This window comes from Talpa occidentalis, unplaced genomic scaffold (assembly GCF_014898055.3).
Source record: "Talpa occidentalis isolate TD23 unplaced genomic scaffold, MPIMG_talOcc4v2.1 talOcc4.2, whole genome shotgun sequence".
Lineage (NCBI taxonomy): Eukaryota > Metazoa > Chordata > Mammalia > Eulipotyphla > Talpidae > Talpa > Talpa occidentalis.
Window position 1 is genome coordinate 42,094,058 of NW_023602073.1, and position 24,837 is coordinate 42,118,894.

Genomic DNA, 24,837 nt, shown 5'->3' on the forward strand with positions numbered 1-24,837 from the left:
CCCCCTTACTCTCTTGTGGTTCTCTTGTTATATCCTGGTAGCTCCTCCCATCGTACCGCCCAGTCTCATTTGATTAACAGGAAAAACCTGTGATTCTCAGAAAGTGAAACAGCAAAGCGAACTTAACTGATGGCACGTGTTGCGCAACACTGCGCATGCTCTGGACAATTGGTGCAAAATGCTCAGGACACAGGTTGTTAGTCAGGCACAGATGAAGGTCTGTAGTTGACTGCTCCACCGTGCTCTGCCAGCCCTCAGAAGTCTTATAGAAGGTGCTCCTCCAGATTAAAGCAGCTCTAGAATCCCTAAATCAAGATAAGTGGGAAACCATACCAATAAATACATTGTGGATTTAAAAAATAAATATTTAGGTATAATTCTAATGAAATGCACAAAATTTCTATGCTGTAAAACTGCAAAACACTAATAAAGGAATCAAAGAATATCTAAATAAATGAAGTTACACAGTGTTCATGGATTAGACAACTCAGTTTAGGAGAGAAGCCAGTTCTCCTAAGTTAATAAACAGGTTCAACTCAATTCTTAACAAAAATCCCAGCAAAATTTCTTTTAGTTATAGACAGGATTATTTTTAGGTTTATATGGATAGGCAAGGAAATAGAACCAGTGAAAAGAATTTTTTTGAAAATGCACTAAAATTTAATCATCCATAAAAGCTATAATTTAATTTGACAGTAAAACACAAGAAGCAATATTAGAGTTGGTTTAGTATATATATATTTTAGCTTTGAAAACCATAGAAATCAGTGGCGGCGGCGTCCGGCCGGAGCGCCGAGGGCGGCGGGGCAGGTGGGGCGCCTCCCGGAGGCGGAGAAGGCACCGGGCTGCGGGCGCCGCGCCGCGCTCCCCGCGCCCGCCCTGCACCCCGCGGCGCGCGTCCGGCCGGCGGGTGGCGGGCGCGCCGGGACCCCGCGATGCTGCCGCGGCCGCCGGGGTGTAGCGCCCGAGCCTGCTGCGGGAGGCGGCTGAACAAGCTCAGGCTCAATTGTGCTTCCTGCCTGTCAGCCTCTTGCTCCCAACGCCTACCATTTCCACTTGATGTCATCACGCAGAAGGGGGTGAAAGGGACTCGGTGACAGATTCAGAAACTGATTGCTAGATGCCTGTGAGCCCCTGACAACCTCAAGGCTTTGGAAAGAAGGAAGGCCTGGAAGCAGGGCTCCTGAGAACAAGCTCCTCCCCGGTGGCCTTGGCATTTCAACTCTTGGTCCAGGATGGAGACCCTCTCCCAAGATTCTTTGCTGGAATGTCAGATCTGTTTCAATTATTACAGCCCGCGGCGAAGGCCCAAGTTGCTGGATTGCAAACACACCTGCTGCTCGGTGTGCCTGCAGCAGATGAGGACGAGCCAGAAGGATGTGCGGTGCCCCTGGTGCCGGGGCATCACCAAGCTGCCCCAGGCTTCTCCGTGTCGCAGCTCCCCGATGACCCCGAGGTCCTGTCTGTCATCGCCATCCCTCACGCCTCCGAACACACCCCCGTCTTCATCAAACTTCCCAGCAATGGGTGCTACATGCTGCCCCTGCCCATCTCCAAGGAACGAGCGCTGCTGCCTGGAGACATGGGTTGCCGCCTGCTGCCTGGGAGCCAGCAGAAGTCTGTCACCGTGGTGACCATTCCCGCCGAACAGCAGCCTCTGCAAGGTGGGGCTCCCTCAGAGGTGGCAGAGGAGGAGCCAGACAGGCGGGGCGTGGTGAAAAGCTCCACCTGGTCCGGGGTGTGCACTGTGATCCTGGTGGCCTGTGTCCTGGTCTTCCTTCTGGGCATCGTGCTGCACAACATGTCCTGCATTTCTAAGCGCTTCACTGTGATATCCTGTGGCTGAAGGCACTGCAGGGAAGTCTCTTGTGGGTACCAACTAGGGGTTGAGCAGGTGTTGGTGATGGGATCACAGTGAGAAATGGGGGTGGGGGGGGAGAGAGATCATTTGGTGCCAGGCACTGCCTCTGGGCTGTCACTGATTAACCTGAAGACAGACACGGAGGGCAGAATGGAAAGTCTCAACACGACACCAGGCAGATCACTCTGAGTGTTGATGGCAACGGCTTCGAAGATGATTGCATGCATCCTCATAATCATTTATTAAATGGACTGTAATTTATGATTTTTCAAAGTCACGTTATGAGATAGACATATTCTACTTAGATGTTAAACTGTGCAAGTACATACAATGTGATCTCTCAATGTGGTAGATTAAAAAAAAGATGCTATGTATACAAGTAGAATTAAACCTGAGAATCCATGTACAAATTCAGCAAAGAAAAAAAAAAAAAAAAAAAAAAAAAAAAAAAAAAAAAAACCATAGAAATCAGTTACCCCAGGTTTTTTCCTATAAAAGACCCATTTTTTTCCAAAGCATTATGCACAAACAATTTAAATAGAATATCATGACAGAATGATATTTCATAATTTTTTAAATATAAAATGAACTCAATGACTCAAAAAAGTTATCTGCTGCAGTGAGTTTGAGGGGAAATTTCATAATCTATATCGTTATAGATATAAAGTGTAATGTTTCAACTTTTAGTGCTTTACAGGGAGGAATCATGATAAAAAGGTCAATATGAAATCATTTGATTATGGTAGCAATATCTAACATTTGAAATGCATCCATGCTCTTTTGTATAATCATATTAGAGTCAAGTATATTTATTTTCACATCTTTTATAACTGCTATTGCAAAGGAGAAATACTATTGTCTTATTTTCCAAGAGATATACACCGACCAAACAGTTTCTTCTTCAGGAAACTTGTGCAAACCAATATAAGATCTAAATTCTTCACATAATATATAAAATAGGAGAAGCCTCTTCAGATTTATGTTTGAAGTCTGGAATGCTGGCATTTTCCAATTAGGCATCAGTTCTTCATTCCTTTAATCTGGCTCAGAGCTGCTGCTTACTTTGGGTCTAGAGCGGCAGACACGATTTCTTTTAGGCTTCTTCTTTTCCACTGGTGTTTTTCTATTTATCTGTCTGACCAGGTCATAAAATATCTCATTAACGTTGATCTTTGACTTTGCAGAAGATTCTAAAAAGGCACAGTTACACCACTGTCTTGCTAAATTCTGACCCTGTTCTTTGCCAACTACTCGCTCATCTTCCAGATCACATTTATTGCCCACCAAAATCATTGGGACATCTTCTGTGTCCTTAACCTGTGAAATCTGTTCCCTCAGGTCCTGTAAGTCATTAAACGTGGACTGAGCTGTGATAGAATATACTGTGCAAACGCTTGGCTATTTTTCATATACAAATCCCTCATCTCTGTAAATTGCTCTATTTCTGTGGTATCCAAGATTTCAAGCACACACTGTTGGCAATCTACTTCAACTTGCTTTCGTAGGAATCTTCTATCGTTGGGTCATATTTTTCAACAAAATTCCTGAAAAAATTGAACTGTTAGAGCAGACTTCCCCGTGCCTCCTGAACCAAGACCACTAGCTTGTACTCATGCCTGATGTGGTCTGTTTAAATACTGACAATCTATTCAATGCCATTGAAGGTGCAGCGAGACACACACTCTTATACACAGGGTGACCACCCTCTGATCCAGTTATCCCACTTCTGGGAGTGTATCCTCCCCCCAGACCCCCCCGCCCCAGCGGCTCCTGCTCTGCTCGGCAACGGGCCTGGCCTCAAGAGAGGCAGCCAGTAAAAAGAATTTTGAAAAAGAAAAATGACACAGGAGAAATCCATCTGCCTGATTTTAAGACTGATTTAAAGACTCTGGTATTTGTAGTTACAGACACATAGATCAATAGACACCAGGAGGCTGAAAGGAAAAATCTCTTTAATAAAGATAACTTAGTCATATGTTCTTCTACAGTCAATCTGAAATAGCTGTACTGATTGAAATACATAAAGAAAATGTGACCTCACTGAAGTATGTAGCTAGAAAGAGGAGAGGTATTACACTCTTAGGCTGGATTTCATCAAAATTAAAAACTGGTTTTCTGCAAAAGGTCCTCTCAAGAGAATGAAAAGACAAGTTACAGACTGGGAGAAAATATTCGCAAATCACATAACTGACAACAAGTAACGGGATCTGTATGAAGAACTTTCAAAATTCAACAGTAAGAAGCAATAAGTAACATACTTATGAAAAGTAGCTCTATTTTCTAGCACAGAAAAATAATGACAGAAAAGAAGCTGTTTTACAGTTTTAACAATCTTTCTTTTTTCTTTTCTTTTTTTTTTTTTTTTTTTTAGTTAGATGAGCTTTGGCCATTTGAGGTTTTTTTTTTGATTCCATATGAATTTTAGCAATAAATTTTTCTTTCTTTGAAGAATACCATTGAGATTTTTACTGGAATTGCATTGAATCTGTACATTGATTTTGGTAGGTTGGCCATTTTTATAATGTTAATTTTCCCAATCCATGATCAGGGAATGTCTTTCCATTTCTTTGTGTTTTCTATTTCTTTCATCAGTGTTTTGTAATTTTTGTTGTATAGGTCTTTCACCTTCCTTTGCTAGGTTTATTCACTCCTGGAGATTGTAAACCTGAAATGGCCATCAAGGTGTCAGCAGGTCTGCTTTTCTTCTAGAGGAGATCTATTCTTGCCTTTCTGGCTTCCAGAGGCCACCTGCACACCTTGGCATGTGGTCTCCTCCCAGCAACCACTTCCATCTCACCTTTGCTTCCATTATTACACCTTTGGCTCTCCTGCTTCTCTCTCTCACTTACAAAAACCTTTGTGGCTATTTCAAGTCTACATGGATACTCCAGAATAATGTCTCTACTCCCCTTAATCACAAAGTCCCCTTTTCCAGGTAAGGTTACAGATTCACAGTCTCCAGGGGTTCATAGTGGGGGCATTCTTCTGCCTACCATACAGGGCAAAATTTCATCTGAATGACTCATAGAAAATGCAAAATAGCTAAATTGGAAAATATTCTCTTTCTCCTTTTGTTGTCCCTCCATCTGGCCTGCTCTTTTTGGTGACTGGAATCAGTACCCTTGCTCTCCCAAGTATCTTTTACCTTTGCCCTCTCCCTCTCTCACATACAACCGATGGAAAACATCAATTATACCTACTTCCTCACATCTCTCTAACTGTATCCCCCGATCCTATTTTAGTTTTGGTCCCATCAGGTCTGGCCCATGTCATCTGTGTTTCTAGTTTTTGTCCTTCTAGCCCAACCAGAGCTTCTCCCACCAGAGCATTCTTTCTAACCCTTGAAACTGTTCATGTTACTTTCCTTATTCTCAACCTGCATAATGGCTCCTACTCACTGCAAAATGAAGCCCAAAGTCCTCATGAGACCTCTGTCCCTCACCCTATAGTTTCATGTGTCCCTGCTTGCTTTGCCACCTGTTCTCATTACCCCAGGCCTCTCCACCTCTCCACGCCTGTGTGTCACTGGACTTGGAAGTCACCCTCCACATCCTTCTGGGTTAATGTCTTTCCATTAGGAAGTTTTTTCCCTCATTCCCTCTGTGACTCCATGTATCTCAAACACATTCCTGCTGAGCCCTTTGTCTGTCTCCTGGATGGTAAACGAGGCTTTTCATCTTATTTATTTACTATCTTTATAGCTCACATGACTGTTGTCAAACACGTGCTCCATAGGGGATGACTGTACTTCACTGTCCCTGCCTTGTTTGCTAATATCCACCAGTAAAAACAATCTAAAAACCTATCCAGTCCTTTGTCCCTGTTGCTACATCATGTCCTCAAGACAACAGCAAAGATTATTAATTTCTGAAACTCCTCTTTCTGGGTCAAGGCTTTCCCATTTCGGACCTAGTTCTATCCTCCTTACTGCTCTGATTGCAGGTTTTAATTTTTGTGACTCTGTCATGGAGGCTCCATCGTGTATGTTCTGGTTTCGGTGGTGAGGAGAGCTGTTGAACGGGTCTCACCTGTCTCTGCTGTTCTTGAGCTTTTGAATCCCACCCCCCCTTCCCCCCGCTCAGCGTGGAGGAACAGCTTCTGGCGGGTGGGTGCACCGAGAGGGTCTCTTGGTCTCCGGTGTCCACGCGCCGCGGGGTCTGCTTTTCGGGGGTGTATGTGATGCGTCTCTCCTGCCGCCAGAGGGCGACCGAAACCAGCCTTTCAATTCATTTTCTCCCCGTCCCTCTCCGCAGGGTAACTCCGCGGAAACCCCACGTTTTCTCAGGGACTTTCCCCACGTAGCGTTCACATTTCCTTTCTTGCCTAAGTTATTCTATGTGGTTTCTAATAGAGTACGATGCTTTCGTGTCCCTGGAAGCAAAACTCACCCAGAATTTGTCCTACATTATGTTTCTGCCTTGTTGCTCTCGGGAAGCCTCCTTTCTAGTCAGCATTGCTCAGGGTGCCTGGTGGCCTCTGAGGGGTCGGGAAGGGGAGGGCGAGGTGTTTTGTGACTATGAGGGCTTGGGTGAGAACCCGCAACCATAATATCTCCCCTCGCTTTCATGCTCTGCTCACTTTCATGTTCATGAGGGACATTGATCTGTACTTTTCTTTTTTTGCTGTGTCTTTGTCTAGTTTTGGTCTCAGGGTGATGTTGGTCTCATAAAGTGTGTTTAAAAGTATTCCCTGTTTCTGAATTTTTTGAAAGAGTTTGAGAACGGGCAACCATCCCAGGCAGGGCAGGTTCATTGTTGATTTGGGCAAACAGGGAAGAATTTTGGAGCCCTCCGTAGATTTGACTGGCCTGTAATGCTGAAGCAGGGGAACAGCTATATGGGCAGACAAGCAGGCAGCAACTGAGCCTCCAGCCTTTGCCGTCTCCATATTTTCTCTCTGCTTCTCTTCTCTCTCAGTCTCTGGCTTCTCTGCCAGGGTGTCTGTGATCATAGGTGCCCATGCCCCATGCTCAGGCTCCCAGGCGCTTGTTGCAATAACAAAATGTGTCATGTGTGGGTAGTCAAACCGGGGAGGACAACAAAGTCGTAGGTGGTAGTTGTAGAGGCGAAAAAGAGCCTGAGCCGCTCCATCTTCCGTACAGTTCATCTTTGAAGATTTGGTAGAACTCACCAGTGAAACCATTTAGCCTTGGGCTTATTATTATTATTTTTTGTAATTAATTGGTCTATATAAGTGTAGGGTAAATGAAGTTATCAGGCTTTTTATGCCCTCCCACCAATAGCATCTAGCATCTATGACTGGCACCTGCGGTCTTAGGAGTGCACCTGTAGTTACGGACTCCTGGGCCCAGAGGACATGCGGCATGCGCTTATAGATGGGGACATGTGTGGGGAGGGCCTATAAGGGCAGCGTCACTGTGAGGAGGGACTACAGAGAAGGTCCGGGAATGAGACAGCCAGAGAAACACTGAGAGAGAAAGCTTGTCTCTCCACTGATTCAGCATTAAAGGCCTGTAAAAATTGAACGAAGGCTCCAAAATTATCTTTTTTGACGATGAACCTACTTGCCCAGCGGTGGTTGCAAAACAATAGGTTTCCTATTTCTTCCTGATTATCAGATGGATGTATATTTCTAAGAATTTGTCTATCTCTTCTAGGTTATTCAATTTGCAAGCATACAACTGTTCATAGTAGTCTCCTCTCTAAATTTCTGAGATGTCTGTCTGTTCTAAATTCTCTTTGGTTTCTGATTTTATCTATGAGTTTTCTCCTTTCTTTTCTTGGTGAGCCTAGCTGGAGGTTTGTCTATTTTGTTGATTATTGCAAAGAACTAGTTTTTGGTTTCGTTAATTTTGAGACTATTTTTTAATTTCAATTTTATTTATTTCTGCTGTAATTCCTTCCTTGTACAGGCATTTTTGTTTTTGTTCTTTTGTACTTCCTGAAGGTGGGAGATAATATTGTTTTTGTTTTTGTTTTTTTAGCTCACATTTGTTTCTTGCGGTGGGCCTGTCTTGCTATATGCTTCCTTCTTAGTGCCTCTTCTGCTGTGTTCCACGGGGTCCAGTCAGTTGTGTCTCATTTTCATTTGTCTTAAGGTATTTTTAAATTTCTTTTGATTTTCTAATCCAGCAGTTACTCAGTAATGTGTTGTCAGTCTCCACATATTAGTTTTTTTTTGTTCTTTCTCTTTGTGGTTGACTTCTTATTTGATACCACTGTGATCAGAGAAGATACTTGGTATTATTTCAGTCTTCATGAATTTATTGTTACTTGTCTTGTGACCTGATATGTGATCAGTCCTGGAAAATGTCCCATGTGCACTTGAGAAGAATGTGCAGTCAATCCTTTGGTGGAATGCAGTGCCTTATTAATATCTGTGAAACCATTGGTCTAAATTTTTTTCTTTGTTTTTTTAATATTTTATATAATTCTTACATCATTTTTCATTTTTACACAATGTATGCATTTTCATTTTGGTTATATTCTCCATACAATTACACCCCCCTTATTTTGACCCTAATCCTTACTCTCTCCTCCCCTCCCCCCCACCTTAGTATGTCTCTGGTTTATGGTTGCTTGTTGATTTTGATTTTTCTTTATTATAGTTAGTCTTTTTCCTGGTCCCTTATTTAGGTTTTCTAAATTCTGCTATGAGTGAGACCATTTGGTATTTTTCTTTCTGGCTTATTTCGCTGAGCATGATCCCTTTCAGCGCCATCCATGAGTTTATCTTTTTTGATTGCTGAGTAATATTTCATTGTGTATATATACCATATCTTCTTGATCCAGTCATCTATTTTTGGGCATTTGGGTTGTTTCCATAGCTTAGCTATTGTAAATAGAGCTGCTATAAACATAGGGGTGCAGGTGCCCTTTGGAATTAATGTTTCTGTGTCCTTTGGGTAAATACCTAGGAGTGGAATTGCTGGATCATATGGAAGCTCTATCTTTAGTAGGTTGAGGAATCTCCATACAGCTTTCCAGTTTGCTCTCCCACCAGCAGTGCAGAAGAGTTCCTTTTTCTCCACATCCTCACCACCATCTGTTGTTGCTAGTTTTTTTAATATGTGCCATTCTCACTGGTGTAAGATGGTATCTCATTGTAGTTTTGATTTGCATTTTCCTGATTACAAGTGATGTGGAATATTTTCTCATATGCCTGTTGGCCATTTGCATTTCCTCTTTGGAGAAGTTTCTGTTTAGCTCTTCTGCCCATTTTTTGACTGGATTATTTTCTTTGTTTTTGTTGAGTCTCATCAGCTCTTTGTAGATTTTTGGGATCAGTCCTATATCATTAGCATTGTGTGCAAAAATGTTCTCCCAGTCGGAGGGGTTTCTCTTTGTTTTGGCTATTGTCTCTTTTGCTGTGTAGAAGCTCTTTAATTTGATGTAGTCCCATCTGTTGATCTTTGCCTTCACTATCACTGCTTTGGGTGATGTGTCTGTGAAGATGTTTTGAGGTACATGTCATGTAGTGTTTAATCTATACTTCCTTCTATATATTTTATGGCTTCAGGTCTTATGTCTAGTTCTTTAATCCATTTTGAGTTGGTTTTTGTGCATGGTGTGAGGTAGTAGTCAAGTTTCATTCTTTTGCATGTAGCAACCCAGTTTTCCCAGCACCATTTGTTGAACAAACTTTCTTTGCTCCAGTGCATAATTTTGGCTCCTTGTCAAGATTAGTTGACTATAAATCTGTGGGTTTATTTCTGGGTTTTCTATTTGGTTCCATTGGTCCAGGTGTCTGTTGTCGTTCCAGTACCATGCAGTTTTGATTATTATGGCTTTGTAGTGTAGTTTGAAATCTGGGCCTGTGATGCCTCCATTCCCTTCTTCTTTTTTTTTTTTTCAGGAGGGCTTTGGCTATTAGGGGTTTTTGGTGGCTCCATATGAATTTCATCAATATTTGTTTTATTTCTTTGAAGGATGTCATTGAAATTTTTATTGGAATAGCATTGAATCTGTATATTGCTTTTGGTAGGATGGCCATTTTGATAATGTTAATTCTTCCAATCCATGAGAAGGGGATGTTGTTCTATTTCTTTGTGTCTTCTTCTATTTCTTTTAACAGTGTTTTAAACTTTTCTTTTATAGGTCCTTTACCTCTTTTGTTAGGTTTTTTCCCAGGTATTGATTTTTTTTTTTGTTTCAATAATACAAGGGATGGTTTTCCTGATCTCTTCTTCATCAGATTTATTGTTTGTGCATAGGAAGGCTACTGATTTTGTTCGTTGATTTTGTATCCTGCCACTTTACTAAACTGATTGATTAGTTTAATTGGCTTTTCTGTGGAGTTTTTTTGGTTCTCTATGTATATTATCATATCATCTGCGAATAGTGATAGTTTGACTTCTTCCTTGCCTATTTGGATACCTTGTATATCTTTCTCTTGTCTTATTGCTCTGGCTAGGACTTCCAGTATTACATTGAAAACCAGTGGTGAGAGTGGACATCCTTATCTTGTTCTAGATCTTAATGGAAATTTTTTCAGCTTTTCGCCATTGAGAATGATACTGGCTGTTGGCTTGTCATCTATGGCCTTTATGATGTTGAGGAATGATCCTTGTATTCCAAGAATTTCAAGGGCCTTTATCATAAATGGGTGCTGTACTTTGTCAAAAGCTTTCTCAGCATCTATTGATATTATCATATGGTTTTTATATTTCTTTTTGTTGATGTGTTGGATTACATTGATTAATTTTCGGATGTTGAACCATCCCCTGTCCCTGGAATAAATCCTACTTGGTCGTGGTGAATTATTTTATGAATAGAATACATTGTTGGATTCTGATAGCTAAAATTTCATTGAGGATTTTTGCATCAGTGTTCATTAGAGAGATTGGCCTGTACTTTCTTGTTTTATGTTGCCCTTGTTTGGTTTTGGTATTAGTGTAATGTTGGCTTCATAGAACGTGTTTGGTATTATCCCTTCCTTCTCAATTTTTGAAAGAGCTTGTGAAGGATAGGCACTAATTTGTTTCTGGATGTTTGGTAGAATTCATTTGTAAATCCGCTGGTCCTGGACTTTTGTTTTTGGGGAGGGTTTTGATTACCATTTCAATTTCGCTGCTTGTAATTGGTCTGTTTAGGTGTTCTATTTCTTCCTTATCTAGCTTAGGGTGATTCTAGAGTTGTAGGAATTTGTCCATCTCTTCTAGATTGTTGAGCTTGTTTGCATATAACTGTTCATAGTAGTTTCTGATTATTCTTTTGATTTCTGCTGTGTCTGTTGTGATTTCTCCTCTTTCATTTGTGATCCTATTTATTTGTGTTTTATCCCGCACTTCCTTTGTAAGCCTGGCTAGGGTTTGTCTATTTTATTTATTTTTCGAAGAACCAACTTTTGGTTTCTTTGATCTTTTGGAGTACTTTTTAGTTTCTATTTCATTTATTTCTGCTTTGATTTTTATTATTTCTTTTACTGGTTTTAGGGTTTTGTTGTTGTGCTTTTTCTAGTTCTTTGAGGTGTGAGATTAGGTTGTTTGTGTTCTTTCTTGCTATATATTTTCCTCTTATTACTGTTTTTGCTGCATCCCATACATTTAGGAAATTGGTGTCCTCCATGTTGTTCAACTCAAAGTATTTTTCAATTTCTTCTTTGATCTCCTCATTAGTCCAGTGGTCTTCCAGTAGTGTGGTTTTCAATCTCCATGAAGTAGGAGAGTCTATTTTTATCTTTTATAGCTAAATGTGTTTCCTGGAGACAGAAAAAGGTTGGGTTTTGTTTCTTAATCCAGCCTGCGACTCCGTGTCTTTTCATTGAAGAGTTTAGTCCATTTACATTTTGAGTTAATATTGATATGTTAGGATCTGTATTTGGCATTGTGTTTGTCTTTCCTTTGATTTTATTTATTTAGTTTATTCTTTTAATAACTTTTTTTTTTGGCCTTCTTTCATTGTTATTCGTCCCTCTGAGGTTCTGGCTTTAGGACCCCTTGTAGTATTTTTTGGAGTTGGGGTTTAGTGGTAATGAAATTCCAGAGTTTCTGTTTGTCTGGGAAGGTCCTTATTCTTTCTTCATAGAGGAAGGAGAGCTTTGCGGGATAGAGTATTCTTGGTTGGCATCTGTTTTCTTGGAGTCTGTTGACTATGTCCCTCCACTCTCTCCTTGCCTGTAGTGTTTCTTCAGAGAAGTCTGATGTCAGCCTGATTGGTTTTCCTTTGAATGTTATCTGTTTCCTCCCTCTTGTCAGCTTCATTATTTTTTCCTTGTCCTGGATTCTTGGGAACTTTACTATTATGTGTCTTGCTGTATTTTTCCTTTCATCGTGGCAGTTTGGTGTTCTTCTTGCTTCTTGTATATCAATTTCAGCTCCTTCTTCAGGTTTGGGAAGTTCTCTTCATTTATCTCCTTGAATATTTTCTCTGTTCCCACATCTCTCTCCTCTCCTTCTGGGATTCCTATAACTCCTATATTTCCTTTCCTCATGGAGTCAGATAATTCCCGAAGTCTTTCTTCGGTCTTTTTCCTTCGTACTTCTTTTTCCTTTTCTGTTTTGGTTCTTTTTATTTCTGTGTCTTCAAGAGTACTTAGTCGTTCTTCCATTTCATCTATTCTGCTTTCATAGCTTTTTCCAGAGTTCTTTAGTGCCTCCATTAATTTTGATCCCTTGCATTTCTTTTACTTCCTTCTTTCAAGACTCAATTTCATTCTTCTGATCGTTGATTATTTTTCCCTTATCATTGTTTTCCTTTATGACTTCTGTCAGTTTTTAATCATGGAAATTTTAAATTCTCTTTCTGGAAGGCTCAGAAGTTCTTCCAAGTTACTGTCATTGCAATCTGGGGGTGGTTTTCTTTTTGTGGTGTGCTTTTTTCCTGAGGAGTTGCTGGGTTGCGTGTGGTTTTTCTACTCCCTACTGTCTATTTTCTAATTTGCCGTATGCATTGGGACACTGTGTTGCTGGTACTGGCTGGCATCTTGGGTGAACTTCCCAGCTCCCCTCTGGCTCCTCAGGGAGCCATCTGCCGATTTCAAGCAGTGTTTACTAAAGAAAGTTCCCTGTTCTAAAATGCCAATGCAGGGACATGCTCCCCTGAGCACCTGGTCTGCCTCGGCAGTGGTTCCCTCTCTACCTCTGGGCTCAGACTGCAGGCCAGAGGTGCCTGGCGTGGGCAAACTTTCCAGCTCACCTCTGGCTCCTCCAGGAGCCTTCTGGGGGGTTCAAGCAGTCTTTACTTAAGAAATGTCCCTGTTCTAAAATGGCGATGTGGGACGCAGGACGCACTCCCTGGGCGCCTGGTCTGCTTCGGCAGTGTGTCCCGCTCCCCCTCTGGGCTAGGACTGCATGCCAGAAGGGGCCTGGCATGGGTGAACTTCCCAGCTCACCTCTGGCTCCTCTGGAGCCTTCTGCGGGTTTCAAGCAGTCTTTACTGAAGAAATGTCCCTGTTCTAAAATGGCGATGCAGGATGCACTCCCTGCTTGCCAGGTCTGCCCAGGCAGTGGATTCCCTCTCCCTGAATGTCTTCTTTAAAAAAGCAGCTAGTTAGGTCTTTTGCTCATTTTTTTTTTTTTTGATTGGGTTGTTTGTATCTTGTCAGATTATGTAAGAACTGTGTAAATTTTGGAGATTAGCTCCTTGTCAGATGTGTGCTATCCAACTATTTTTCCCCATTCTGTGGGTTTGTTTTTGTTTTTGTTATGTTTGCTTCTGAGGCACAAAAGCTTTTAAGTTTGATATAGTCCCACTTGTTTATTTTGCTTTTGCTTCCCTTTGAGTCCCCAAATATATCTTTGTGGTAGATGTCCTCTGTGTGTCCCCTATATTTTCTTTCAAGTACTTTATTATTTCAATTCTTATATTTGTATGGGTTTATCTCTAGATTTTCAATTTTGTTCCAATGATTTGAGTTTTGTTACAGTACCATACTGCTTTGATTACTGTTGCCATGTAAGACAACTTGAATACAGAAGTATGATAACACCATTCTTCTTTTTTTTAAAGATTTATTTTATTTATTTATGCATACAAGAATTGGGGTGTAGGCGAGAGGTGAAGGGGTTGAAAGGATTCATCAGAGACAGAGTGGGGAGGAGAACACTAAACACATTGCTGAGGGGAGCAGCAGGCAAGGCAGGAGAGGTCTGCTGTACCATGTGGGCCAGCTCCCTGTCCGGAAATCAAACTCATGCCACAGTGGCTGTCAATAGCTTGATAGTGCTGAGACATAAACCCTTGCACCACCAGGGAGACCCCCTCCCATTATTCTTCTTTTATCCCAGAATTGTTTTAAATATTCAGGGCCTTTTTGGGTTTCATACAAATTTGATAATTGTTTCTTCTATTTCCTTGAAAAAGGGCATTGGTGTTTTGACAGATATTGCACTAAAGCACTAAATTGCTTTGAGTAAACTGGCCATTTTAATTATGTTAATTCTTCCAATGTATGAGCATGAGATATATTTCCATTTCATTTGTCTCCTTTTATTTCTTTATTTTTTTAAAAATTTATTTATTTATTTATACATGAACCAGGGTACAGGCCAGATGCACAGGAGGGTGAGCGGATTCACCAGAGACAGACTGGGGAACAGAACAGGCAGACTGATGAATACACTGCTAAGGGGAGCAGCAGGCAAGGCAGGAGAGGTCTGCCGCGCTATGTGGGACCCTTGCCAGCCAGACGGGATCAAACCGGCACTGCAGAGGCTGCAGACAGCTTTACAGCATGGCGTTCAACTGCTGTGCCACCAGGGGAGGCCCATCATTTTATTTCCTTTAATAGAGTTTTATAGATTTCAATACATAGGTCTTTCATCTCCTTTTTTAAGTTTACTTCCAAGTATTTCATTCTTTTGGGCAGATTGTAAGTGGGACTGTATTCTTTATTTCCCTTTCTTCTTCTTTTTTTTTTTTTTTTAAAGATTTATTTATTTATTTATACAAGCCCTGGGTATAGTCAGAAGCACGGGAGGGTGAGAGAATTTACCAGAGCCAGAGCGAGGAACAGAACAGATAGACTGATGAAATACACTGCTGAGGGGAGCAGCGGGCGTGGCAGGAGAGGTCTGCTGTGCCATGTGGGACCCTTGCCGGCAGCCGGGGATCGAATCGGAGCTGCAGAGGCTGCAGGCAGCTTTGCATCACAGCGCTCAATCGCTGCACCACTGGGAGGTCCTATTTCCCTTTTTATTACATATTGTTTGCATATAGAAATGCCACTGATCTTTATGTATTGCTTTTGTATCCTGCCACTTTACTGTATTCATTTATTTCTAGATGGTTTTTTGTTTTTTTTTAATTATATTAGCGTGTCATCTGCAAATAGTGACAGTTTCACTTCTTTTCCACTTTGCATCCCTTTTATGGCCTTTTCTTGCCTAATTGCTTCAACTAAGACTACCAATACTATGTTGACTCATAGTGGTGATAGTGAACATCCCTGTCTTGTTCTTAAACCTAGAGGGAATGCTTTCAGAATGAGTATGATATGGCTGTGGGTTTGTTATATATGGCTTTTATAATGTTTAGATACGTTCCATTTATTCCCATTTTAAAATGTTTTTATCAATAGTGAATGTCGGATCTTCTCAACTGCTTGTTATCTATTGAGATGTTCATATTGTGTTTATTTTCCTTTTTGCTGCTCTGGTGAATAACATTGATTGATTTGCATTTGTTGAACAAGCCTTGCATCATTGGAATGAAGTCTGCTTGATTGTGATGGATGATTCCCATGATATGTTCTGTATTCAGTATGCTAGGATTTTGTTGAGGATTTTTGCATCTATATTTATCAGAGATATTGGTCCGTAATTTTTTTTACTATTTTTGTTCAGTTTTGGGATCAGGGTAATGTAGAATGTAGTAGAGTAATGTAGAATGCCTCATAGAATGCATTGCAGAGTGTAAGGTCAAGGCGGGGGCAGAGAAGGAGTAGAAAAGGGACCCAAAGGACACAGAAACATTAATTCAAAAGGCACCTGTACCCCTATGTTTATAGCAGCACTATTTACAATAGCAAAGTTTGGAAACAACCCAAATGCCCAAAAATAGATGACTGGATCAAGAAGATGTGGTATATATACACAATGGAATATTATTCAGCAATTCAAAAAGATAAACTCATGCAATTTGCAGTAACATGGATGGAGCTGGACGGGATCATGCTCAGCGAAATAAGCCAGAAAGAAAAAGAAAAATACTGGATGGTTTCACTCATAGCAGGAATTTAGAAAACCTAAATAAGGGACCAGGGAAAAGGCTAATTATAATAAAGTAAAAATCAAAATCAAGAAGCAACTATAAACCAGAGACACACTATAGGGGATATGGGGGGAGGAGGGATTAGGGTAAAAATAAGGGGGGTGGGAATTGTATGGGGACTATAACAAAGATGAAAATGCATGCATTGTACAAAAATGAAAAATGATGTAAAAATAAAGAAAAGAAAAGAAAAAAAAGAAAAGAAAAGAAAAGAAAAGAAAAAGAAGAAAAGAAAGAAAAGAAAAGAAAAGAAAAGAAAAGAAAAGAAAAGAAAGGTAAACTCGAAACTGTTGCTACTTGCATCCTGGGAGCTGGCTCTGCCCCATTTGCACAGGCCTGATAAGCTGCGATGAAAGAACTACCAGTTCCGAGAGAAAAAAAGCAATTCCAACTCCCATTCTCCAACTCCCACCAAGGCCAGTCCCTGCCCCATAAAAGCTCACCCTTATCCCCAACAGGTGCTACTTCTTCGACCCCCGTGGGGGTCAGCAAACCTCGCCCGGGAGTGCAATAAATTTTCTGCCTGTGAGAAACTTAGCCTGGCTTTCGTTTTCTTTACCACGCCAATCCTTTCACAGAGTTTTCCTCCTTCTTCAAGTTTTTTTTTTTAAAGAGTTTGAGTAAGATAGGTATTAGATATTTGAAGGCTTGATAGAATTCACTGGAGAAGCTATCTGGTCTTAGGCTTTTGTTACTGGGGAAGCTTTTTATTGCTCTTTAAATTTTAACTCTTGTGATTGAGCTTATTTTTTTAAAAAAGATTTATTTATGCATAGAAGAAATGGAGTGTAGATTAGAGGTGCGGAAGGATGAGAGGATTCACCAGAGACAGAGTGGGTTGCAGAACAGGCAGATCCACTGAAATACACTGCTGAGGGGAGCAGCAGGTGAGACAGAAGAGGTCTGCTGTGCCATGTGGGTTAGTTTCCTGGCCAGGGAGCCAACTCAGGCAGCAGTGGTGATAGCTTGATAGTGCTGATACTTAATCCCTACACCACCAGGGAGAACCCTTGTGAATGAACTGTTTAAATTGTCTATTTCATCCTAGTTTTACTTGAGAGGTTGTATGAGTCTAAAAATTTGTCTATTTCTCCTAGGTTGTCCAGTTTATTTGCATAGAGACTTTTGTAATAGTTCTTATTTCTGCTCTAAATGCTGTAGTTGTGCCTTTTCATTTCTGAATGTATTGATTTGGGTTTTCTCGTTCATCAGAATAGCTACAGGCTTGTCAATTTTTCCAAAAACCAACTCTTGGTTTCATTGAACTTGAGGAATTCTTCCATATCAGTGTGTTGGGTTCTGGAAGCTGATTTTCTTTCTGTGGTGTATTGTTCCCAAGAGGACTTGCTTCATCACTTGTATATTTCTTTTTCCTCATTGTTTTCTTTCATGCTTGTTCTTGGGGTAGGGCCATGTGACCTCTGGTGCCCACTGACATGACTTCCCTTTGCTTTTACAAGGGTGAGTATGGACCTGCCTGGAACTTGGGCCACCCTGGGTGGCAGGTGGGTGCTGATGCTCCTGCTGCTCTGCTTTCAGCTCCCACCTACTGGGCCTCTTCTCATGGACAGTGGGAGGGTCTACATGCTCCCTGGCCTGCTGTTGCAGCTGGGTGGGTTCGGTGTGGGTTTCCCATGGTATCTGTTGACCAGACTGTTGCTGCTGGAGGGCGGGATGTCCCAGGGCTCTCACCTTGGTGTGGGCAGATCTGTATCTGTCTGGGTCTTTGTGGCAGTCTGGGCAGGGGAATCCTGTGGCTTCCTGAGACCAGACCGTTGGGGTATTCACAGACCCATGATGTAGGGCCTAGCACTGCAAGTCTCAGCTGGGGCCCTGTCTGCTGGTGTATGCATTTCCTGGTGTAGCTAGGGACAACTGCAGGGCCAAGCAATTGCAAGGTTCTGGGTTTAGCCTGTTCCACTTGGAAGCATGGGCTGGTTGAGTGGTGTGGCTGATTCTTGGTCTTTCAAGATTGCAGCTCATTGCTCAACAGGTGCTGGTGGCTGGTGTTTTGGCCTCATATACTACATGGTACCAGAGGGTTGAGTGGGATGCACCTCCCAGAAGGCCACCACTCCTTAGTTGAGTCTCATGGAAAAGAAAAATAAAAAAGGTTAAAATAAAGTTCTGACCACTCCTGTGGATCGGGCAACCATTCCTGAGACCTGGGTTGCTCACCTGTGGGTATCTGAGGGTTCCAGCTGTAATAGGGTGGGGTACTGTGGGTACCAGGCTGGAACCCAGTTTGGGCTTTAAAATGTAGTCGGCATGATGGGCTGGGCTTCCCTATTCGGCCTGTGCCTGTGGAGAATGGACACCAGTTTTTTTTCCCCATTTTGTTCTTGGGTGTCCTGGAGAATTGCTGGTGTCATATGGCTGGTTCAACGCATCTGGGTTTGCTAAAGATCCATTATCAGTCCTTTTTTAGTTATTTTTAGGAGAGAGGTTGATCCCAGCCTCTCTATATTACCATGTTGGTGACATCATTCTCCCAAAACTAATAAATTTAAAAGGACAAAAATAATATATGTTCATTCACAGGACAGGAAATTCAGTAACTAAAAGAAATGTGGGAAACTCACAAATATTTGGAAAATGCACTTCTTCATAACCAAAAGATCAGAAAGATATCAAAAGGGAAATTAGAAAATACTTTGAGAATAATGAAAATGAAGAAATAGCATGTCAAACTGGATGTCACTAAAATAGGGCTTAGAAGGAAGTTTATAGCTATAAATGAGTACATTAATAAAGGAAATTCTCTAATCAATTACCAGAAGATCCTCTTTAAATCAAAGGAAAAAGAGGAGCAAGCTAAAAGTAAAGGAAGTAAAGGAAGGAAAAATTGAATAGGTTGCAATTTAATGAAATAAAGAAAAGAGAAACTGCAGCGGGCCACGCCTCCCATGCTGTCTCTTGACAAGGTCCAGGCATTGGCAGAGACTCCCGAGAAGAGGGGAGTTCCTGTGCTCCCCTGAAGAGGGAAAATTATACTTCCCAGAGGAGGGGAGTTCTTGCACTTCCCAAGAAGATCTGAACTAGGGAGTCTCCATGGCAACGCCTGCTAAAGCTCTCCTCTTTGTTCTTGGTTAATGCTGAAGTTAGTTATTAATTGGCATGTGAAAACGTAATTCCAACCCAGGTGACAATTGGCTTATTGTTCTTACGCATGAACTATCACTAAAGAAGTAAAAATTGTTAAAGGTATAGTTAGGAAAGAAATGTTTCCGCCCTGAGAACTATGGAGAACAAGCTGCCCTGAACCAGCTGTCCTTGGAAAACATAGCCTAACCTGGGGCGTACCTGTTTGCTGCAACAATACATTTCCTGGTGTATGAGGTCAATAGTTCGCAAGCCGTGTGGAGGTTAGGAATTTCTAGTTAAGAGTTAGACTTCAGTAGAACTTATGTAGATTTGATGAACTGTTTTAGACCACCTTGAAGTAATTAATATATTAACCAAGTTAATTGAGTGCTAGGATATATATTGATTTTTAGTAATTGAATATTGTAAGGGTCGAACAGGCCACAGTGCAGGTTTTCTGATCCAGCAGACCAGGTAAAGGAGGAGTCAGAGTCCTCAGTGGTTTTTTGCAGGTCTTTTATTGGGGTTCACCAGGCATATGGCAGGCAGGGGTGCTGGGGGGCCGGCACCCCTGCAAATCCCCAGCAAATCCCCACTCTATCTGGGCTCTCCGGTGATCTCAGCTTCTCTTCGGCTTCTGGCATCCCCATGACGCCGCCCTTAAAAGCACAGTCTTAGCCCAGGTGTACCCACTTCAGGCACCCGCCACCAGGCATGCACCCAGGATCACAGGGTTCCCTCATCTATCCTGATGGCGGGAGGGCAGAAAAGCCTGATACCTTTTACCCCACCTACAGTCCACCCCCTCAGGGTTTTCTGCCATATAGTCTACATATATATACAATTTTCTAAGCAAACAAACAATGCAGCCATGGCCCACAAAAGCAAATACATCACATATAACAAAATATAATGGAACACAAATAAGTCCAGGCAGGGCACCAACCTAGTGCAAAAGACAATTATTGGTACCAGCAGATGAGCCACCAAATCTGCTGCCGAAGGCACTGCTCATACGAGGGAGGGGAATCACTCACGGCATCTACTGTAACACACCGGGGGCCGTCAGGCTTCCTGGCCTTCTCTGGCTGTAGTCCCGGCTACAAGGCACACACAGCATCCACCCCCAGGATGCACTTGCTCTGGGATTGGCAATTCTATTCTGTTGGGGGTAATCGCCAACCCTCAGGGTTTCTGTCTGCAGTCGCTCCAACACTCGGATTTCATAGCCACCCATGCGACTCGCAGACCCCTGCACTCAAGCCAACCCACTGCACAAGCACCTGGGTCGGGGATCAAAACTCTGCATTTGGCTTGGGCTCCACCCCAAGCCACATTCCCCACCTGCCCCCTAAGGACGGGTTCCTCAGTTTCACTCACCCTCACTCAAGAATGAACAGGGCATCACCCACAGGTGATTTTACGAGACTCACAGTTCTTCAGCATACTCAGGCTGCTTAACAGCCACTCAGGGCTTCTCAATTTAGCATCAGCACCAGCTTTTGCCTTCTCAGTTGACTTTTCTCCTCCACCTGGCTGCTGGGCATACACAGGCTGCTTTTGGCCATCTAGGCCCACTGGCCACCCCTAGATTCCCATCTCCTGGGGTTTACAAACAAAACTGTTCCACCCCCAGGGTCCCAAAACATATCAACCTGCAAGGGCCTCCGCCTTCTGGCGGGATTGTCAGTCCAAGTTCAATTGTCAGTCCATCAGTCTAAGTCTTTTGGCCTCTCCCTGAATCGGCACTGGCGAGCTCCGAATCGAGGTCCTCTCCTCCCCAGCTATTCTGCTGCCTCAGGTGTCGTTGGCTGGTCCTTCCGGGTGTCATTGGCTGGTTCTCTTGGGCGTCTCCTTCATGCCAGGTCTTGTCCTGTAGCTCCTGGACCTTGTCCCTCTCCTGTGCTGCCATGGCGCCTCCAGTGTCATCACAGGCAAACACTGTTACTCCTTAGTCCCTCCAAGTCTTCGGAGGGCTCCAATACCCGTCTGCATGGATCATCTTGCCGACTTACGCCAATTGTAAGGGCAGGAACAGGCCACAGTGCAGGTTTTCTGATCCAGCAGACCAGGTAAAGGAGGAGTCAGAGTCCTCAGTGATTTTTTTGCAGGTCTTTTATTGGGTTCACCAGGCATATGGCAGGCAGGGGTATTGGGGGGCCGGCACCCCTGCAAATCCCACTCTATCTGGGCTCTCCGGTGATCTCAGCTTCTCTTTGGCTTCTGCTGCTGCTTTCTCGGCTTCTGGCATCCCCGTAACGCCGCCCTTAAAAAGCACAGTCTTAGCACAGGTGTACCCACTTGAGGCGCCTGCCACCAGGCATGCACCCAGGATCACAGGGTTCCCTCATCTATCCTGATGGCGGGAGGGCAGAAAAGCCTGATACCTTTTACCCAACACTACAAATATAGAATAGGAATTTTACACCCACGTTGGTAATCGGGAAAGTTTAAATGTTGCCAAATGTTGTGCTGTTGTAGGGTAAGGTAAAAGGTATCAGGCTTTTCTGCCCTCCCACCATCAGGATAGATGAGGGAACCCTGTGATCCTGAATGCATGCCTGATGGCGGGCACCTGAAGTGGGTACACCTGTGCTAAGACTGTGCTTTTAAGGGTGGTGTCACGGGGACGGCAGTAGAAGCCGAAAGAGAAGAAGCCCGAAGCAGAAGCAGAGAACGCCAGAGAGCCCAGCTAGAGTAAAGATTTGCTGGGGGCTGGGAGGACTGTCAGCCTCCCAGCCCCCCAGCACCCCTGCCTGCCATGTACCTGCTGAACCCCAATAAAAACCTGCAAAACCACTGAGGACTCTGACTGCTCCTTTACCTAGTCTGCATGGGATCAGAAAACCTGCACTGTGGCCTGTCCTGCCTCTACAGCTGTCTTGTATGATTGATCATGCCAGTAAATGAGCTATACCTAGGAAACTAATTGTACTTAGGTTACCAAAGAAATGGCCTACAGGTGTAAAGCAAAGGGGGTGTTCACATGATCATGAGAAAATATGTATTGATTGTCTTTGCTCTGCTTCAATGCTTACGCTGATGTCATCTCACCGCTCTCCTTAAGGTATAAATAAAGACCCGCTGAGACCCTCAGTAGGGAGATACTTGCACGAAATAAGGTGTCTGTGTCTACCTCACCACTACCTCGCTCCACTTCCCCTCAGTCCTCCGAGAGAAAACTTGGCCGACGCCGTCCTCTCCTCTCCGAGACCCCTGACACAACTTCTAGCTGGGGCTGGTCTCCAGCAAGAAACAATACATTAAAATAACTAAGTCAAATGCATTCCTTTGAAAGTTGAATGAAACTGACGAATTTTCAAGCAGACATACTAAAATAAAAAAAGAATCAAATTTCTCATGTCTGTAGTGAAAGAGGAACCAATAAAGAGAATTAAAAGAACTCTATGAAATAGGATATGCCAAGAATTGGAAAATTTAGATAAAAGGCAGATTCCTAGAAAATATATCAACTACTAAAGTAGGTCAAGATGAAACAGGCAATCTGAACATAGCTATAATCAATTAAAATATTGAATCAGTTATTAATAAGTACCCATGGCCTCCCTGGTGGTGCAGGGGGTTGAGCACCACACTGTGGGTGGTCTGCAGCCTCTGCAGTGCGCATTTGGTCCCCTGCCGGCCAGGGAGAGACCACATGGCAAGGCAGACCTCTCCTGTCTCGCCGGCTGCTCCCCTAGGCAGTGTTTCAGTCGGTCTGCTTGCTCTGTTCCCTGCGCTGGCTCTGGTGAGTCCTCTCACACCCACACCACCCCCACACCCCCCGCCTTGTCTCTGGCCTGTGCCCTGGCTCTTGTATGCATGAATAAATGAATCTTTAAAAAAATAAATAAAATAAAAACTACCCATATATAAAGCGCTGGCCCAAATGTCCAACTGGACCAAATGTTTACAGAATAAATAATTCAAAAAGGAAAAGCTCATATTCATCCCATTCTTCTGGAGCTCTGTGATAGCATTTAATAACACCCCAATGGGATGTCTTCCACATATAGTATTATGGTATTTCTTCAAGTAATTGCTAAAAGATACAGGATCTAATTGTTCTAGAATACTCACACCCATTTTATCTAGATGTTCAATTGATCTATATATATCTCCCCCTGGGATTCATCATAGTAACTGTAACAGAACCTTTGATCCCAATGGCAGAAATCAGAAGAAACCACAAAGAGATTGCTAGGGTCCGCTAGATATTTATTGAAGAGTTCTCCGAATTCCTGTTCTTTCGACTCACTCAGAGCTCCAACCAGTACAGGAAGAATGGTAAACTCATCCTTATGGCTTTCCATGGCTTTAGCTGTATAAGGCAAATGCATTTCAATATTGTGTTCATCTTCATCTGTCTGCAGAGACATGTGTTCAAACATTCCTGTTTTCCATAGTTTTCCATCAATCTTTTGGTGAATACGAAGGTCATAGAGAGGTGTTCTATATATATCCACACTGGAAAGTGCACATCAAGAAAGACTTTTATCTCTTTTTTTCTAGTAGGTGTAGTCCTTCCTTAATTTCAACTCATTAAAAATGCTTTATAGTTTAGGGCAGTAGAAAAAGGTTGCATAAAAATATTTTGATCAAAAAAGATGACAATGTAAAGGGCCAGTTGTGGCAGACAGATATTTGAAAGTAACTTGTAAAGCATTTACCATATCCTAAATCTGCACGGTTTGCAGACTTGTGCATATATATTCTGCTTTCAGAATAGTTTTGCAAATTGTACACAAACAAAAAAAGGGTGAAAGCTTTTTAATAAAGAAATTGCATTTATAAATGATCTGTATTAGAATATAATAAATCTCCAGTTATAGTCAATACTACCCGTGTTATACAACAGATACCTTCTATTTTAGTTGCTAATAAAGGGCTACACAACTCAAAAAAAAAGAAGAAGAAATAGTAATTCTTTACAAACACCTCCAAAAAGTAGAGGAGGTAACACTACCCAATTCATTATGTGATGCCAATATTATTCAGATACCAGAATAGACCAAGTTATCTTAAGAAAAGAAAACTCAGGCCAATATTTCTTTGGATATGAGCTCAAGAAATACAAAACATGGCAAATCCAAACCAGCAGCATATAAAAAGAATTGTGCAGAATAACTAAGTAGAATTTTTTCCAGTAAATCAAGCTTGCGTTAACTTCCAACGTAATTGCTACAAAACACCAAACCAATATAATAAAAAACGAAAACCTCAAGCTTATCCCAGAATGTGGTTAAAGGGTTTGACAAGAAGAGCCTGGCAAGTTGGCAGTAGAGTGAAGATATGGGGCTCACCTCCTTCATATGTTCACTCTAAATTACAGCAGAACAAATTCATATCCCCTGAGAGATAAACCGACACCTGCAGCATGCGACAGGAGCAAAAGTCCAGCAGAACTGGGTGGGGAAATCTTTAACTGAAATGTGTGTGTGGTGATACAGGGGATACAACTCATGGAGGCAGGGCGGCTGCTGTACAGAGACCCTCCACATGGGCTTTATCACCCTAGGGACTCTGGAGATCCAGCACTGGGGACTTTGGAGGGGATACACAGAGCTGGCCTCCAGGACAGGGGCTGCACTATTGGAGAACCACAGTAGCAGGGTGCAGAGTGATGACTGATGACACTGATGCTCCCAATATAGAACAGCTGGAGCCCAAACTGGGGGGGGGGGGGGGAAGAGCCAGATGGGATCACCGGTCTCTCCTATA

General features: G+C 42.5%; 1 protein-coding gene and 2 pseudogenes across 1 annotated transcript; 1 reads left to right on the forward strand and 2 right to left on the reverse strand.

Annotated features, from left to right (window-relative positions):
* Nucleotides 1-970: 970 nt before the first annotated feature.
* On the forward strand, nt 971-1,969 carry LOC119253197 (E3 ubiquitin-protein ligase RNF152-like). Its single transcript, XM_037520812.2, is given in 2 exon segments — nt 971-1,413; nt 1,416-1,969. Coding segments are annotated over 2 exon segments (609 nt in total). The 5' UTR covers nt 971-1,235; the 3' UTR covers nt 1,847-1,969.
* A 903-nt stretch (nt 1,970-2,872) lies between these two features.
* Nucleotides 2,873-6,951, reverse strand: LOC119251259 (ras-related protein Rap-1A-like; annotated as a pseudogene).
* A 268-nt stretch (nt 6,952-7,219) lies between these two features.
* LOC119251261 (protein MEMO1-like) lies at nt 7,220-24,428 on the reverse strand (annotated as a pseudogene).
* Between the last annotated feature and the right edge of the window lie 409 nt (nt 24,429-24,837).